General features: G+C 35.8%; 3 protein-coding genes across 4 annotated transcripts; 2 read left to right on the forward strand and 1 right to left on the reverse strand.

Moving 5' to 3' along the window:
- Window positions 1-81: 81 nt before the first annotated feature.
- Window positions 82-4,384, reverse strand: LOAG_03623 (galactoside-binding lectin family protein). The gene is made up of 9 exons (XM_020446377.1): window positions 4,330-4,384; window positions 3,432-3,553; window positions 2,932-3,020; window positions 2,487-2,563; window positions 2,277-2,401; window positions 1,966-2,022; window positions 1,526-1,664; window positions 995-1,154; window positions 82-656 (listed from the first exon to the last, which is right to left on the reverse strand). Exons 1-9 carry the CDS (start codon window positions 4,346-4,348, stop codon window positions 488-490), a joined length of 957 nt encoding a protein of 318 aa, XP_020303272.1. The 5' UTR covers window positions 4,349-4,384; the 3' UTR covers window positions 82-487.
- A 1,310-nt stretch (window positions 4,385-5,694) lies between these two features.
- On the forward strand, window positions 5,695-5,844 carry LOAG_03624 (hypothetical protein; the record flags this gene model as incomplete). Its single annotated transcript, XM_003139161.1, has 1 exon — window positions 5,695-5,844. One exon carries the CDS (start codon window positions 5,695-5,697, stop codon window positions 5,842-5,844), a length of 150 nt encoding a protein of 49 aa, XP_003139209.1.
- Window positions 5,845-7,350: 1,506 nt separating this feature from the next.
- On the forward strand, window positions 7,351-11,063 carry LOAG_03625. Of its 2 annotated transcripts, XM_020446378.1 has the most exons (6): window positions 7,351-7,468; window positions 8,118-8,198; window positions 8,635-8,775; window positions 9,314-9,424; window positions 10,048-10,182; window positions 10,343-11,063. In XM_020446378.1, the coding sequence occupies exons 2-6, from the start codon at window positions 8,130-8,132 to the stop codon at window positions 10,400-10,402; spliced, it is 516 nt and encodes a 171-aa protein (XP_020306067.1). In that variant the 5' UTR covers window positions 7,351-7,468; window positions 8,118-8,129; the 3' UTR covers window positions 10,403-11,063. The 2 variants fall into 2 exon arrangements, with proteins under 2 accessions (XP_020306067.1, XP_003139210.1); XM_003139162.2 differs by lacking the exon at window positions 7,351-7,468 and having other exon boundaries at window positions 7,973-8,198.
- The last annotated feature ends 4,059 nt before the right edge of the window (window positions 11,064-15,122 follow it).

Consider the following 15,122-nt stretch of genomic DNA (forward strand, 5'->3'; position numbering starts at 1 on the left):
TGTGTGTGTGTGTGTGTGTGTGTGTGTGTGTGTGTGTGTGTGTGTGTGTGTGTGTGTGTGTGTGTGTGTGTGTGTGTGTGTGTGTGTGTGTGTGTGTGTGTGTGTGTCACATGTAATCGCTTTTTTTCACGTGTTGAACATAAAATTTACGCTTTTTTGCATGAAGGAAAGGCAATTTAAACTTGTACGTCAAATCCGCACGAATTGAAAATATTTGTAAGGTAAACGTAAGGAAATTAATCGTCTCAAAGTAGAATTTTTCGTTTTAAAACATGCTAGCTAAATGTGATAAACTGGCTTCATCTAGTTTTCAGTACTATTGATTGAGAAAAATCATGATGGATATGCCTTGGCTTTTAAAATGCAAGAGAAATGGTAAACTATGAAATGGACATATGTCAAAAGAAGTGCTGCTTCAAATAAATGATAAACGCTACCAGAGTTTGATAAGAGAGAGTAAAAGATAGATTATAGATGGAAGACTCTATTATACACCAACTGCATCATTAACTGTGACAGAAAATATTTCACATTCACCATCAATTTCCAAAGTTTTAATATCATCTGGCGAGCCACGGTGCGCAAATGTCGTAAAGCGAACACCGTTGAAGAAAATCTGGAAGCTGTATCTCTCATTGATAATCGTTATATCGGCACTGAAATGATGAAAAATATTTATTTGTTGGCTAAACTACTCTTATCCCCAATTCTTTTTAATACATTTGCATAATTTCCATGGTTTTAAAAACGCGTAAAATGTGATGGAGGGCCAACTTTTTGATATTAAAGATCAAACTTTTTATCAGTTAAGACCTACTGAGAAATTCTTGTTTATTGTGCATGAAATTATAATTCCTGTATTCCGGCATATGGATGATTATGTTGGCAGTCACTATTTAACTGCATTAAATGATCAGAAAATCCCGACAAAACTCAGAGTGATAATGCTAAAAAGTTAAGCTTTTAAGATGAGATAAAATATGAAGAAATCAACATTTCCGCTTTGACAATCGGCATCGCGCCTTCCCGTTCTTCCCGTCCCCAAGCATTATTCGTCATCGCATTGCGTACCACACTACCTTCATTGAATCTTATGGATATTTGCAATGCATACTGTCGATTACTGTTGTATAAATTGATATTAAATCGTTGGCCTAAATTCGTATTCATTTTTTTTTCACTCCAATAACTTATAACATTTCAAATGGCATAGCAGATTTGGTCAAATGTCCACTTGCGCCTTTTAAATTTCACCAATTCTGTTATCATTTCATTTATCATTTGGATAACTCTGATGAGTCAAATCATTGATCCCTTCCAATTTTACAATTCTTTATACAAACTGATGGGTAGATATTTTAGAAACAAAATTTCCATCCATGATTCTTTTGCAGCAAGTATTGTCCTTTGTCCACTTATATTAAATGCACCTTTTTAATATTATTATTGGATAATCTAGACAGTCAAAAAGACTACTTGACAAAAGATTAAAGAGTCCATCATCGATAATTGTAACTACACTTACCGGTTGGCAATAAAGAAATGTCCAGTCGTTTTCCTGGGACAACTTCGGCGACCGCGGTATATGGTATCGGAAATACTCGACCACCGTAGTGGAATAATCGAAGACTAACCAAATCACCATTAATCGATACGTGATCCACCTGAAATAATTCATTTTGAAAGCGCTGTCTTGTTTATCATTGAACAAAAGAGGAAGCTGATTGTATCAATCTTTAAACTTTAAAATAATTTATAACTCAAGTTCTGACTGTGTTCATCGTGCTATTTGACGTAAGCGCCAACGAGATAAAATATTTATATGGCTTTTGTGAATGAAGCATTTTTGACGGATTAGAGAATATGAATCAATGAAAGATTAAGTTTTGAGAAATTAACATAAGTTTAAGTGGGAGACTTAATTATCTGGAGAAAATACTACTGAAAGAGAGAAAATTTACTTACCCCATCTAGTGGTACTCGCTGTTCGAACGTACCCACTTCCACACGATTTGCAAATATCTGTATGTTTGACATTAATTCAAATTCACATGACAAATGATAAAAGAAGTTATCGTCTCTATATGACACTGATACTTCTGATAAACTTATTGACTTTAGATAATTGTAATGATAAAAAGACTAACGGAACAAGACAGTCACGATCATCTATTTGAAATTGCCATAGTACTAAGAGAAGGAAGGGGAAAACCATTAATGTTTTATAAAAACCCTCATTTAAACTTCTTAAAATAGACATGAATTGGGTACCGTACTTGATATTTACTATTGATAATGCGAATTCGAATATCCATTTCTGTATTTGGCTTGAAAAGATTTTTTAGTCGTTGTTCCTTACTGCTCCAAATACCGCCCACGTATGAATTATAAACCATTTTTCCTGGAACGGAATGTTAGGAAATGAAACTGCACGGAGTATGACAAAAAGGTTCAGCTAAATGCTATAGGAGGAAACTAAAAATTACCTTCATCAAATCGGATACTGAGATGTAGCGGTAGATCAACATCCTTACCTGCACCTTTGTGGAAATTAATATCAATCCTAAAATCTATTTGTAAATTAACTTCCTTCATTTCATAAATTCAGACCTCTTTTTTTTGGTTAAGAAAAACACCTAAAGAAGAATATTTCCAATGAACAGATCACTTCTCTAAAACAGCCTAAAATAATAGAATATTTGCGGAACAGTGAACCAAGTTGAAAACATCATTATGGATTTGTAATCTTCAAGAAGTATTTCCGACTATAGTTAAAAATACACTTACTGATTTATCTTTAAATTTTCAGAGTAATTCATATGACCCTGCCTTGCATGAATGCAAATGACTTCAAGATGGATGCAAAATGTCAAAGAATTATCTGCAATTTTCTAAAAGAGATTTCTAAAATTTAAATGAATCGTTCTATACCTCTTGGCATCAGGTTTTATCATGCCAACTCCATGAATGGTCTGTCCTTCTTGGAATGGCTGGCTAATTCGAGTTTTAAATGGCACTGCCTGCAATTAGTAACTCTCTTATTGAAAGTACATGACCTTGTTAAGTCTATCGATGACTCAATCATCTGTCTCACTTTATCTTTTATTAATTAACTATAATAAAGAGCATATAATCGTACAAGAAGAAAATTGTCTCTTTGAAGTAAAGTTATGAGAGTCATTTTCTTCAATTACCATGAGTTTCGTGGCACCAGCTTTAACAACCTTGTTGTTTCTAAGACTTAAACCTGATAACTTAGACTATACCATTTTGAAAATTTTTGATTCACTAGCCAGGATAATAACATTAAATTTAATGGCGACTTTATTTTCTCAGATATTGCAATTTAATTCACACAGTTAGGATCATCGATTAGGTAAATATATACAACAGAAGAGCATATTCAGTATGATTCAGAATGCTGTACTTACATACTGTCTTTCACCGATAAATTTCTTATAGTTCACTTCCTTTGGTTGCATTCCATCATGTTTTGTGTGTCCGTCTTCACTTAAGCAGATCTCCAGCAACCCCAATCCAACTAATATCAATACTAAACATATTTATACATCGTACACAATGATATGATATCAAAATTTGATACTCTGCATTAAATGATAACATTAAAATTAAACTAAAAAGAATTGCTTTTCTCTGATGGATAACTTCAGAATTAGAATGATAATAACAGTAATATCAAGGGATATCGTTAGCGACTCTGATCCACAATATTAGACGGATAATCGTGTAAATGGCACTTTCACGATAACAACAATAGGACTTCAGTTATAGATGGTTGACAACTTTGTACTTCGTTTCTTTTGTATTATTACTGTCCACCCGAAAGTATAAGTCAGTTTCGCTTATTCTTCATAGAGACATTAGGTAATTGCTGTTACACGAAAAGTATTCTTTTTACTGGTGAACGAGGAACGAGGGAAGGTGGGAAAAGAGAGCTTTGGTGTTCATAACTGGTTTGGCATGTTCATCAAAATCTGTTTCTGATCTGTATTTGATCGTAAAAAAATGACATTCAGGAGCAATTGGAAGTGTTGACAAAACTGCTGTGGAAACTTTCGATCTATTTGTTCATAGTACAAAAACCATGCAATCAGAACTCCAAATTCGTTGTGAAATTCAACGCCATGAATTACTGCATTGATCTTTTCCGTTATAGGAATGATGATAAGGAAACAATTGAATGATATGCTCATTTCTTTCCCTATCTTTTCCTTGCACAAATATAGAAAGGATTAAACAAAATAAATCCAAAGTAGATGACAGCTTTGTTGATTCTGTTTCTGCTAGAAAAAAAGAAAACCAACTGACCTTGAAAGAAATTCATCATTGTTAGTCTGAAAAATCCTTCAGAAATTTAAAACAGAAGAATCTGAATTGTATCAAGAATCTGACAACTTCAATGCTGTTTCAATGATGCTGTGAAAAGAAAAAAATTTGTATCAAGATTGAGAATAAGGTTATCAACTAATTTATCAACTAAAAGATTATCAGTCAGTTTCCAATTAATTTTCACGAAACAGTAATTCAAATTTAAGGAAGCAAAGAATTCCCAAAAACTCATTTCTACCGTACTGGCGAATGCTTTACACCTAAGTATTGCTAGTTTATAAGTGCTTAACGGAGCGAGAAGAACAACCGATCGACTCAGATCGTCTGCTGTTTATAAAACTAAAAGCATGACATGGCATACGACTAATCACAACAAAGATCTGTCGGAACAGTATATGAATGTGTTATTTGTGGAAGGAGGAAGCAAGAAAAACACGGAAGATGATCAGATCAAAGGGGCAACTTGCTAAAAGCATAAGTTGCAATACGTATTTTGTGAGTCTGTTACTTTGGAAAGCTTTAAAACCTATCGAATTTGAAGCAATTAATTAAGCATAAACGCCATATGTTCTACGTGGTTGCATTGCGCCAACTTCTTCTTATTAAAACCGAAAAGACACTGTTGTTGTTTGCTGAAGTTTTTTGAATTTTTCAAATTCGAGGGCAGATCTTAGCTCAAGTTCAAGTTCAAGCCATTACAATTATAACTTGCTAATTAATCACTGATCAAGCAACAGTGATCAACTAAAACAACCGTCCAATCCATCCTTCTTTCGAATGTTAATAATTCATCTTTCAAAAGACTTGTTCATTTAGTCTTACAGAAGTAAGATGTAGAGTTATTTAGGCAGGGATTGATTAGATGTAACATTGTCTTTTGATGCATCCGAAAAGCTGATCCTAAACGCGCCGATTATATCGTATGATAGATGTATTTCCAAGTATTTTACAATATCTTTTGAAATTACTTTTCATTTCAAACCATCCTCTCTTCTCGATTTTTAGCAGTCTTCCGAGCAAATCCAAAATTTTCAAACATTTCCATGCACAAAAGAGAAGGATACTTAAGGGAAAAAACAGAGGAAGATAGTTAATTATCACCTGGAATCAACTAATTAATTTATTATTATGCTCTGTAAAACGGTTCCCATCCAGTATAGCTCTTCCCTGAAGTACTGCTCACTGGACATCAACCATATTCTCGTATTTTTGCTTGCCGAAAAATTTGCATATTCATTAGATGGTAGTATAAACAGTCAAACAAACACGAATACAGTCATAAAATTTGGGTTACACTTGTTCGTTGGTTGTTATAATCGATAATCGTGCGGAAGGAAATTGATGATGAGCTTGCCGAAAAGAGGTCATGATGATGGAGCTGATATCGACGGTAATGGTGCTGGCGATTCCAGTGATAAGAAGGTAAGTGGACAGTACTTCGGTTTCACTGTTTCGAATAATGTTTCCTTGACCAGAGGGGCAATTACTGGCTGAATTTAAAAATTGTGCATTATTCCTTCCTTAGAATTTTTTTTTTTGCAATTAAACAGTAGTATCAAGTATGGTAAAAGGCAATAGCTTGTACCCAGACAGGCCTGCACTCGAACACTGTTATGTGTCCCCAAAACGGACCTATTTTAGTGATTTTTTGAGTTGCACAATGTCAGCAAAACAATGACCTTGGAAAGTTCACTGAACCATTTCCTTCAATTTCTGCAAAATCGTGTGATCATAGAGTATACTCTGATTACTCGAACGGAGATAAGCAGCAGATTCTAACCATGGGAAGAAAGAGTAGATTAACTGAATGCATTTACCTGTCCTTATTGACAAGCATCCAGGTATATCCTACAACATATGCATACCGTATCTATGTCACAGTAGAAAAATTAAGAAACAGGTTATGCAAGATATGAAAATAATCACAATGTTAGGGTGGTTTAGCAACATACGGGTCAAAATATTGACAATGTGGAATTGTAGCGCAGTTGTCGCACTATTATTCTACGTCTAAACATTTCCTCACAAACGCTTCCACTTTTTTCCATCACTTATCAATGACGACGAGAGGATGCGGCCCGTTGATCATAACGAGTCACTCTCGTCTTACATCCTTCTTCGGAGTAATTCATATCGTCTGCATACGTCTGTTCCCTCTTCATGTTGCAACTCTCTCTCATAGAGGAATGCTCATCGTCCTTGTCAGACAAGCGCTTTCATACATTCTCCTCCCTTTCTCTTGCTTGACACACACATACACACACGCACACACATATGCACACACACACACACACATACACACACACACCCACAATCTACACAATCGTCCCTTATAACCAGCAGAGTAATAGTTGACTAGAGGAGGAATATAGGAGGGGGCGTACGATTGTTTGACATCTCGTTCTACACCTCCGCTCTCTTATTGCATTTCGTGACGTGTCACGTATACTGTATATCAACTTGATATTCATATTTGCGCGCTAGCATGTGTCATGTTTAATCGTTCATGTTCAGAAAGTAGCGATGACCCTGGACTAATGGTTCCCGCACTTTCTGAATATTAAACAGGGACTGAATAGGTGTCGAAGAAGTTTTTGCGCATAACTGACATTACAAACCTAGCTCGAATGGTCACTTAGTGCTTTAAGTTTAGGCAACTCTGTTGAATAGGTCATTAGCCTCAAGTAATTTCTATTTTAAGTTATGGTCAGAAGGAAAAGATAATCTTAACAGGTTGTTTAATTTCTTGGAAAACTTTTTCTCTTATTTCTCTCCGCATTTCCCTTCTCTTTTTCTCTCTCTCTCTCCATCTTCCTTTGCTGTCCCTTCGAGCCACGATTTTTCCGCCAAGATCTACTGTCAGCTGTCCGTCCTCATATTCCGACCTCCATCTTCCCACTGGAATGAATATATGTATAGATTAAATAGATAGCCATTCTAGAATTTTCCTGAAATCTATGGAACCTTTTTTTGCTCCTTCTGTAATATGATTCGTTTTCCTTTCCGGTTCAAAATTGATTGGTTCACAGCTGTATCATTTCGTGAGATGACTCATTTGTATGGAAGACGGATGCAGTCGAAAGTTTCATTTTTCTGGCCAACTGAATGAAACCCACAGGTGGAATGATATCAATCTTATAGAATGAGTCGATTGTCGAAATGCATTATATGTGAGAATGAGTTAACAATTAGAAATCATCTGCTATCATTGCAAGATGTGAGATCAAACGAGAAATCATTCCCGGCAACTATTTTCGAAAAAAACAGGAAAAACATATCTTCTTGATTCATTGTTGACCTATTATCACTACTTCAAAATTTTCCGATTCTGGACAATAGTTGATTGGAATGGTTCTCGTTCTTAATTCCGTAATTGTTTTTTCTCATATTGATAGCAGATTTCTGATAGCGCATTCTTACATATGATGTTTTTGAACTAGCAATAAGCGTGATGTACGTATGCTCTGTACAGAAATTTGATCCGTAAGGAAATCATTAATATTGTCATTTGTACATGAATAAATTCTGCCGGCATTTATTAGTAGTAATATCACATGTCGTGTGTTGACCATCTGCATCACTTTAACTATCAGTATATTATGATGATGTCGATATTACCACAGCAAAACCACCAATTATACTAGTCTAATAGATATTTTGTTGCATTTCGGTTGCATCTATGTGTTAATGTGGAAGATTTGTCGCTTCGGATATTTTCTTCCTATACATCGCGAAAGCAAAAACTTTTCTGCAAAAACTTTTTTCAGTTTGGCGGGAACATGACTCGTCCACGCGTCTTTTTTGATATTACCATTGGCGGAAATGCATCTGGACGTATCGTTATGGAGGTGGGTTGCTTTTTTTTGTATGTTTTTCGATTTGACGTCGTAATTCACGGAGTTGGTATAACACAGCTGGATGTTGAGGTTCTTTAGATGTTTTGAGGGGGAAGCTTTTCCGGAGTAATCTTTTGAGTTGACATGAGACTAGACGACAAAATTTAGAGTATGCTAAGCTGTTTAACAGATGGGACAAAGTTTTACCGTATAAATTAACATTGCACCGAAATATGATGTTTTCTATAGTATGATCTTTAAACTTTCCGTTTGTATCCTGTTTGTAAATTCCGCGAAACACCGTTTTGACTTCGTTAATTTTTACGGGTTGTCACAATTTCAATAATAATAATGTTAAGAAAGGTTAAGATGGTTAGGAATGATATTCGTAGTAATTATTATTGTGATTATGGGAAAAATAAATTAAATTAGCTCTATATTCTTCCAGTTGTTCAGCGATGTAGTGCCGAAAACAGCGGAAAATTTCCGTGCATTGTGCACGGGTGAGAAGGGCATTGGCAAGTCTGGAAAGCCGCTACATTACAAAGGTTCAAAATTCCACCGAGTTATCCCAAATTTCATGTGCCAGGTTTGCCGTATTCGTTCTTATTTGTCAGTTCAATCAGTGTATGCTGTAATTCAAAATTTGGAAGCATGCGGTCTTGTAATAGGATTATTTTTTAATAGGCTGTAAATTTTAGGAGGTTAAATATGGGACTAATTCATGTAGATCAGAGCGACATTAACAAGTTCTGATACAGTTGGAGTTTTGCTGTTAGCTCTCTTGTCACGGCTGAATTTTTTCTACTGGAAGTTAGCAGCGCTTTAAGGAGTGCAATATGAGGAAGTACTACTATTTGTTATGCTATATTTTAACTCCTGAAAAGATGCGGGTGTAGGGTGTGGTAGTGCATGACGTTTGATAGCAGCAGACACCATCGGGTTTGTGGATTCGCTTTGCATGGGAGTAATGGTTGTCACGGATGCATCTGGGAGTGAATGCTCTGGAATGAAAGAACAAACATGAATTTGATGAAAATATTGACGAATATGAAGAGTGGTTTGCATTTGTGTCATGAGGGAATCATTTTGGCGTTCAAAAGTTGATGTAAACTTATGCTGCTTAGGGTGGTGATTTCACGCGCAGCAATGGGACCGGCGGTGAATCCATTTATGGTGAGAAATTTGAAGATGAAAACTTCAAGGAAAAGCACAATGGACCTGGTGTGCTATCCATGGTAAGCACGTACGACAACAAACAGGTTGCTAGTAAACCTAGCGCTATGAGCGCAATATCGATTGGGTTTGTTGAATAATGAATTGTTGGAAGTGCCGAGGATCGGTTCATATTTCATCTTTATACAGAAAATTTATAACTTTCTTCCGTTCCTTGTCTGCAACAACCGATAAAATTGAAGAAAAGTCTTGAACAAATAAAGTAGATCAGTGTGGCCAGGTACAAGGAGAGGTTAGTTAATCACATGACACATGCAACAGCGAGGGGTTTAATAGCTCAGTGTTAAAATCGTGCGAAACACAGTTATCGTTTGGTAGTTCCACTCCTGCCTGCTATTCCTCATTCCTCCTGAATAAAGCGAGCAGTGATGATTTGGCTGTGGTATTGAAAATACAGTGAAAAAGTTGTCCCAGTTTTCGCTAGACATGTGATGCTGCTGAGTTCGCTTTCCTCGATGTTCTTAGTCACTGTACCTAGTCTATATACGAATTTCCATGTGAAGTGGGGAGAGGGGTCTTGCTGGATTAGGAAATATTCACCGTTTTTCGAATTATTCACGGTTGGTTTTCATTGTTTCCATGAGTTTTGAGTGAAGGGACTTCAAATTTATTCAGTTTGATTTAGGCAAATGCCGGACCAAACACGAATGGATCTCAGTTCTTCTTATGCACTGTGAAGACGGATTGGTTGGATGGTAAGCATGTTGTATTCGGCCGAGTTGTCGAAGGAATGGATGTCGTACAAAAAATTGAAGCAGTGGTGAGTTTGCATATTTCGCTGGGACAAATAATATATGTGAAGAAGGGGTAAAGGTTGTCTAAGAGATGATATGTGGAATTATCAAGGTTGCATTATTCGCCGTGTCTTGATCTTTTCAACACGAATGGATTTCAGTTCTAATTATCGTGTTATTTTGCAGGGTTCACAAAGTGGCAAGACATCAAAGGATGTAGTAGTCGCGAATTGTGGACAGTTGTAAGATGTCAGACGTTAATTGGTAACTCTGGGAGAAGTCTTCTTCCTTCGTTTGATTTTGTTATCTGAAATAACTTCGCTCTCTCTGTTTCTCTTTCTATGGATGTTTCGATATTTTATAAATCTTGATGTACTTTCAACTTCTGTTGAAGACAGACTTAAGCCAATTCGAATTATAGTTTGAACTTTATATCTCCTAGTCTACTGTTTTATTGGATACAAACTCTGGTCAACGGACTAGTTGAAAGTTTGCCGGAAACAACCAAATCACTTGACAAAATTGTCATGATGAAAATCCGAGCTCTCTGCATTGCTTTCAAATCAGTTCGAACCAGCTTTACCTTATGATCACTTGCGTCACTGGGAATTTATCAGATTTCTTTTTTATTAGAATTAAGAACTGTCCCGTCTTAGTGATTTATTTCCCTTCTAATTTTCTTGTCTGTTTAGACAATAAAACGTTTAAGCCAGCAGATATTGTTTGTCACCGCCGTACCATATTGTTGTTAATTCTTTGAAGAGTTGCTTAAATTTCGCTTAACTTGTTTTGGCAATTTATCGTACAAATAAGACTGGGAATCTGTTTTATTCGACGGACAATACTGATCGAAAGCAATTGTTAGCGCACTGAAGTATGTCAGGTTACTTTACTGAATAAAGCTTCGCTTGTACGCTTGATTTCTGGGTATATATAGCTTCTTATATATGTAATACTATATAGGGAAGGGAGGGTAATTATTGTCAATTATGCAACTGAGTAAGGTCACATAGGAGTTTGTAAGACAAAACGTTCTTCTAGCTGTTTATAGAGGGATGAATGCGTGATGTGGCTGTTGTGCTGTGGACTGCAATGGATTGATTTGTCAAGGACAAGTGAATATCAATAATTATTGTGTGTAACAGCAGTGCGACACTCTTCTCATATTAAGGCAGAACAAAACAAGGTTCTAATCGATCTGCTGCTGAAGAGGGACCTTTGAAATGAGCATAAATTAACCGAGAGTGTGTTACTGTTGTTCTTTGGTTATTCCCGAATCTAAACTATGGTGATGCTTCCGTGCAAACTAGGAATGTTCAATGCATGATTGGGATGGGAATCGTTGTACTAATACTCGAAAGATTCTGGATTTAATTTTTCGGAATGGCTCTAAATCTCTAAAATTAAATCGCTGTAACTATACAATATAACATGTATAATACAACCATTTCAACAATAACCCTATGTAGAACGATGAACAGTCATGGGAAGAAATGAAACCTGAAAATCCATACTGTCATCATTCCTGTCCCATTGCATTATTCACCATTTCCAAATGGAATATAATTTTCACAGCAAAAATTTGGTCATTTCAAGAAAATTTGAATGTTTTCAATATCAAATGGTCAACAGTTGGGAATGTCAATTCTTATTTATTGAACAATAATGAAGTGTTCTTAGGAGCTAACTCTTACTGTTTCACATTTAAGTATCACATATTTAAATGCCAGGGAATTGGAACATTCCCTGTGTTTACATTCTAAAAGACAAGGAAATAAATGACAAATGATTTGAGGGACAAAAAAAAAAAGATTTTTCAAATCAATCAAAATGATTTAGGCTAACCTGTTCAGCGGTGGTATGGCATCGGCCTACCATGGCTGTCCTTAAAATTATCATTCCCTTGCAAACGAGAAAATCATCATCAGCAATGTGCTGAGTAATCGCCATTATCGTATGCCAGTTCGTTAAATAAAAAAAAAAACGAATTTCATAGGCACAGACGCTCACATACATAGATAGGTGGACAGACAAAGAGACGGACAGGAACCCACACAACACACAGACACACACACATACAATGACACACACTACCATTGCTGATGTCAAAGGAAATGTACTTCGAGGGACGGGGTTGGTAATGCTATTGATGATTAGTAATGCTATTGATGATTCATCAACATGTGTTCCGATGCGAAATCAGACGAGGAATAGTATTTAAATGTGTGTTGGTTTGGTCTCGACCCTTGGAAGAAGTGATTCATCACGAGGGTGATATGCCTTTTGGAATCGAACGATCGTTTTTGTTCACTTAAGTTCTTTCTCTTATCATAACTATCCTTTTTACTTCCATCATAAATATTGGTGTCAGTAACGCCGCGTAAATTTTCGATCAAACGTTAGGTTGCGTTTACTTACGTGAAATCACCACTTAGCAATCAGTCAAATGCGTTTTCTCTTCATCATATTCCGACTGCTTCAGATCGTTCATTAATAAATCATCCAACAAACAAAACAAAAAAGCAGTATGAACGGGGATAATATGAAATCTCTAATTTCAATTCTCTTTCACCCCATAACTACTACTTCTTGTTTTTGATTTGAAGTGAATACTTCTGTGATGCTCACTGCTTATCGATAGAATTGAAGGTAATAGGATTTTAGTCGACAAGAAGATCTTATAAAAAGGCTTGCATCTCCTGGTACTAATCTGAAATCGTAACATTTCATCATCGTTTCATTTCAATACTTTTTTTTTCGCAGCAAACTTATTTAACATCAAAACAATTGATAAATTTATCAGTGAAAAGTTGTTAATTTTTCATCTTTGATCTCTCACAAATAACTTTCTATTTTTTCTAAACACAACTCGATTGTCATCCATGATTGTTTAATCAAGTTCTACACATCTCTAGCATAATTCTGTCCTTCCTTTCAAGATTATTGCTAACAGAGCAAGGTAAAATACACAACATTTTGTGGCATGAAATTATCTACTGGCACATATGTATGAAACAAAGTAAAAATGGTAAATTGTCTATTAGCAAACGATGTGATATCTTGTTCAGTTGTCATCTTCCATTCTCATCAAATTTTGTGTTTTAAATTTCAAGTTTGATTTCTTTGTATGAATTGCCAACCTCGAAGTTTCTTTCATATCCTTTCCCTTTCTATCAGCAATGGTTTCATTGATTTCCCTTTCAACGCATAAATTGTTGCTGTTTTGAATGTCGCATTCACAGAACTCCAGATATGTCAGTTCAAACCTTGGTCCTTGTTGCAAACTACAAGTACTGAGATGACATCTTCGTGAGATATTTTTCATCGTCATCTGTATGAGACGATATTGCATGGTATAATGAAACTTGTTGACCTTGAGATCACCGGCATCCTTCTACTGTCTGTCAGGAGAGACTTTTCCTTCCTCCTTTTTCTTTGAATTTTTCACATTACACATAAATGGAACATTCGTATGTAAATGTTTGAAAAGGGCACTGTATTAATTCACACCAATGAAATCCTGAAATATAGTGAACAATAATTCTAGCTGTTCATCAAAAGAAACTGGGAGAAATGTATGAACCTGAAAGTGGTTCCGGATTGGATCTTTTATTGCAGACGCTATCATTCGGTTCGAATATTCAACGTGTTTTAGCAAATGTTCTAATCAGAAACCCTGGTCATATTTGTTTTTCCCCGCGCATTTTTCTGGACGTAATTGTCCCTACTTTCCATTCCGAAATTATTTACCTCATTCCAAGCTTCTCAATCCATCGCGGTATGATTTAATTTCACGAACTGATGATTATTTCATGTTATTCTGAGTATTCAGTTGCTCTTTTAATTTCCATTATTTCACTGGATTGGTATATCTGGTATAGAGAAATTTAGAAACAATTAGGAGACAGAAATGCGAAGCATTCACAACGTCAGTAATCTGTGCCCGACTAAATTCGATGAGTCATTCCGAGCATTCTCAGAAGAAAACTTGCATTTAACATGCTGTTTTACTGTCTTTCATAGGAAATGAAAATGCAGGACTGGGATGCTTCTAATAGCGATAGATTGTATCTATTCAAACACTCTCCTTCCAGTGATAAAGCCAAACAGCGAGGAAGAACGGTCATCATATTATCGTACCACAGTCTTCCGATCTGTGGAAGTAAATTTTCGAGAGTAAATAGTTAAGATACATATTTCTTCCTTAATTGTTGTTTTGCTTATGATATGTTTGCTCTCCATATTACTCGGATAACCGTACCCCGCTACCCTTTACAATGCATACAAGTACCGTATATCGGTGTAATTTAGCTAAAGGGACGTTCGAAAGATGAACAGTTGCGCAGGACTATGTTGCTTAAGTTGTAGAACTTTTAATCTATGATGGAAATCAATCCCTTGCTTGTTATTCTTTAAATTTCATCACTTTCACTCACAACCCATCACTCCATCACTGATGGCCATTTAGTAACTAATGCTATAGTTCTGGTCACTAAGCTTTACATTTCACTTCTATCCTTCTTAACAAAAGTGAAATAATGATGAAATATTTGGGAGAGGTGATGAGATCTGAAATAAGCAATTCTTCGTTCGATAGTTAGATACGGTAAAAGATTTCTTGTACTTTCATTTTTTTTAAAGTGCTTAATTTGAAGAAAAACTTGAGGTGCTGATAATAAATCCATTTATCAGTTAACACTCTCAGAAAAATGCATGACACACCGCTATATGCATGCACGCAGTGCATGACACACCGCTATGTGCATGCACGCATGTACGCATGCATGCATTCACGCTGTAAGCAAGCATTCATTGAACAGTAAGTCATTACGAAAAAGATGAATGGATGATTTGGGACAGTTTGTTTTCAAAAAATACTTTTAAATTTAAAAGATTATTGTTGTGATGTTGGATACTAAGCACTACCTGCAGGAGAGTATTTATTTCTTGTTTTAACAAATTATTG

The sequence above is a fragment of the Loa loa genome (genome assembly GCF_000183805.2).
Source record: "Loa loa unplaced genomic scaffold supercont3.103, whole genome shotgun sequence".
Taxonomy (NCBI): domain Eukaryota; kingdom Metazoa; phylum Nematoda; class Chromadorea; order Rhabditida; family Onchocercidae; genus Loa; species Loa loa.

Excerpts from the sequence above, each read along its gene's own strand:
- LOAG_03623 (XM_020446377.1), bottom strand. Across the intron at positions 1,155-1,525 it reads CATTTCTTTATTGCCAACCG|GCCAACGATTTAATATCAAT; the intron begins GTAAGTGTAGTT and ends ATACGAATTTAG. Across the intron at positions 657-994 it reads CCGATTGTCAAAGCGGAAAT|TGCCGATATAACGATTATCA; the intron begins GTTGATTTCTTC and ends TCATCATTTCAG.
- LOAG_03625 (XM_020446378.1), top strand. The coding sequence starts at position 8,130 with ATGACTCGTCCACGCGTCTTTTTTGATATTACCATTGGCGGAAATGCA. Across the intron at positions 8,776-9,313 it reads TCCCAAATTTCATGTGCCAG|GGTGGTGATTTCACGCGCAG; the intron begins GTTTGCCGTATT and ends TATGCTGCTTAG. Across the intron at positions 9,425-10,047 it reads GACCTGGTGTGCTATCCATG|GCAAATGCCGGACCAAACAC; the intron begins GTAAGCACGTAC and ends AGTTTGATTTAG.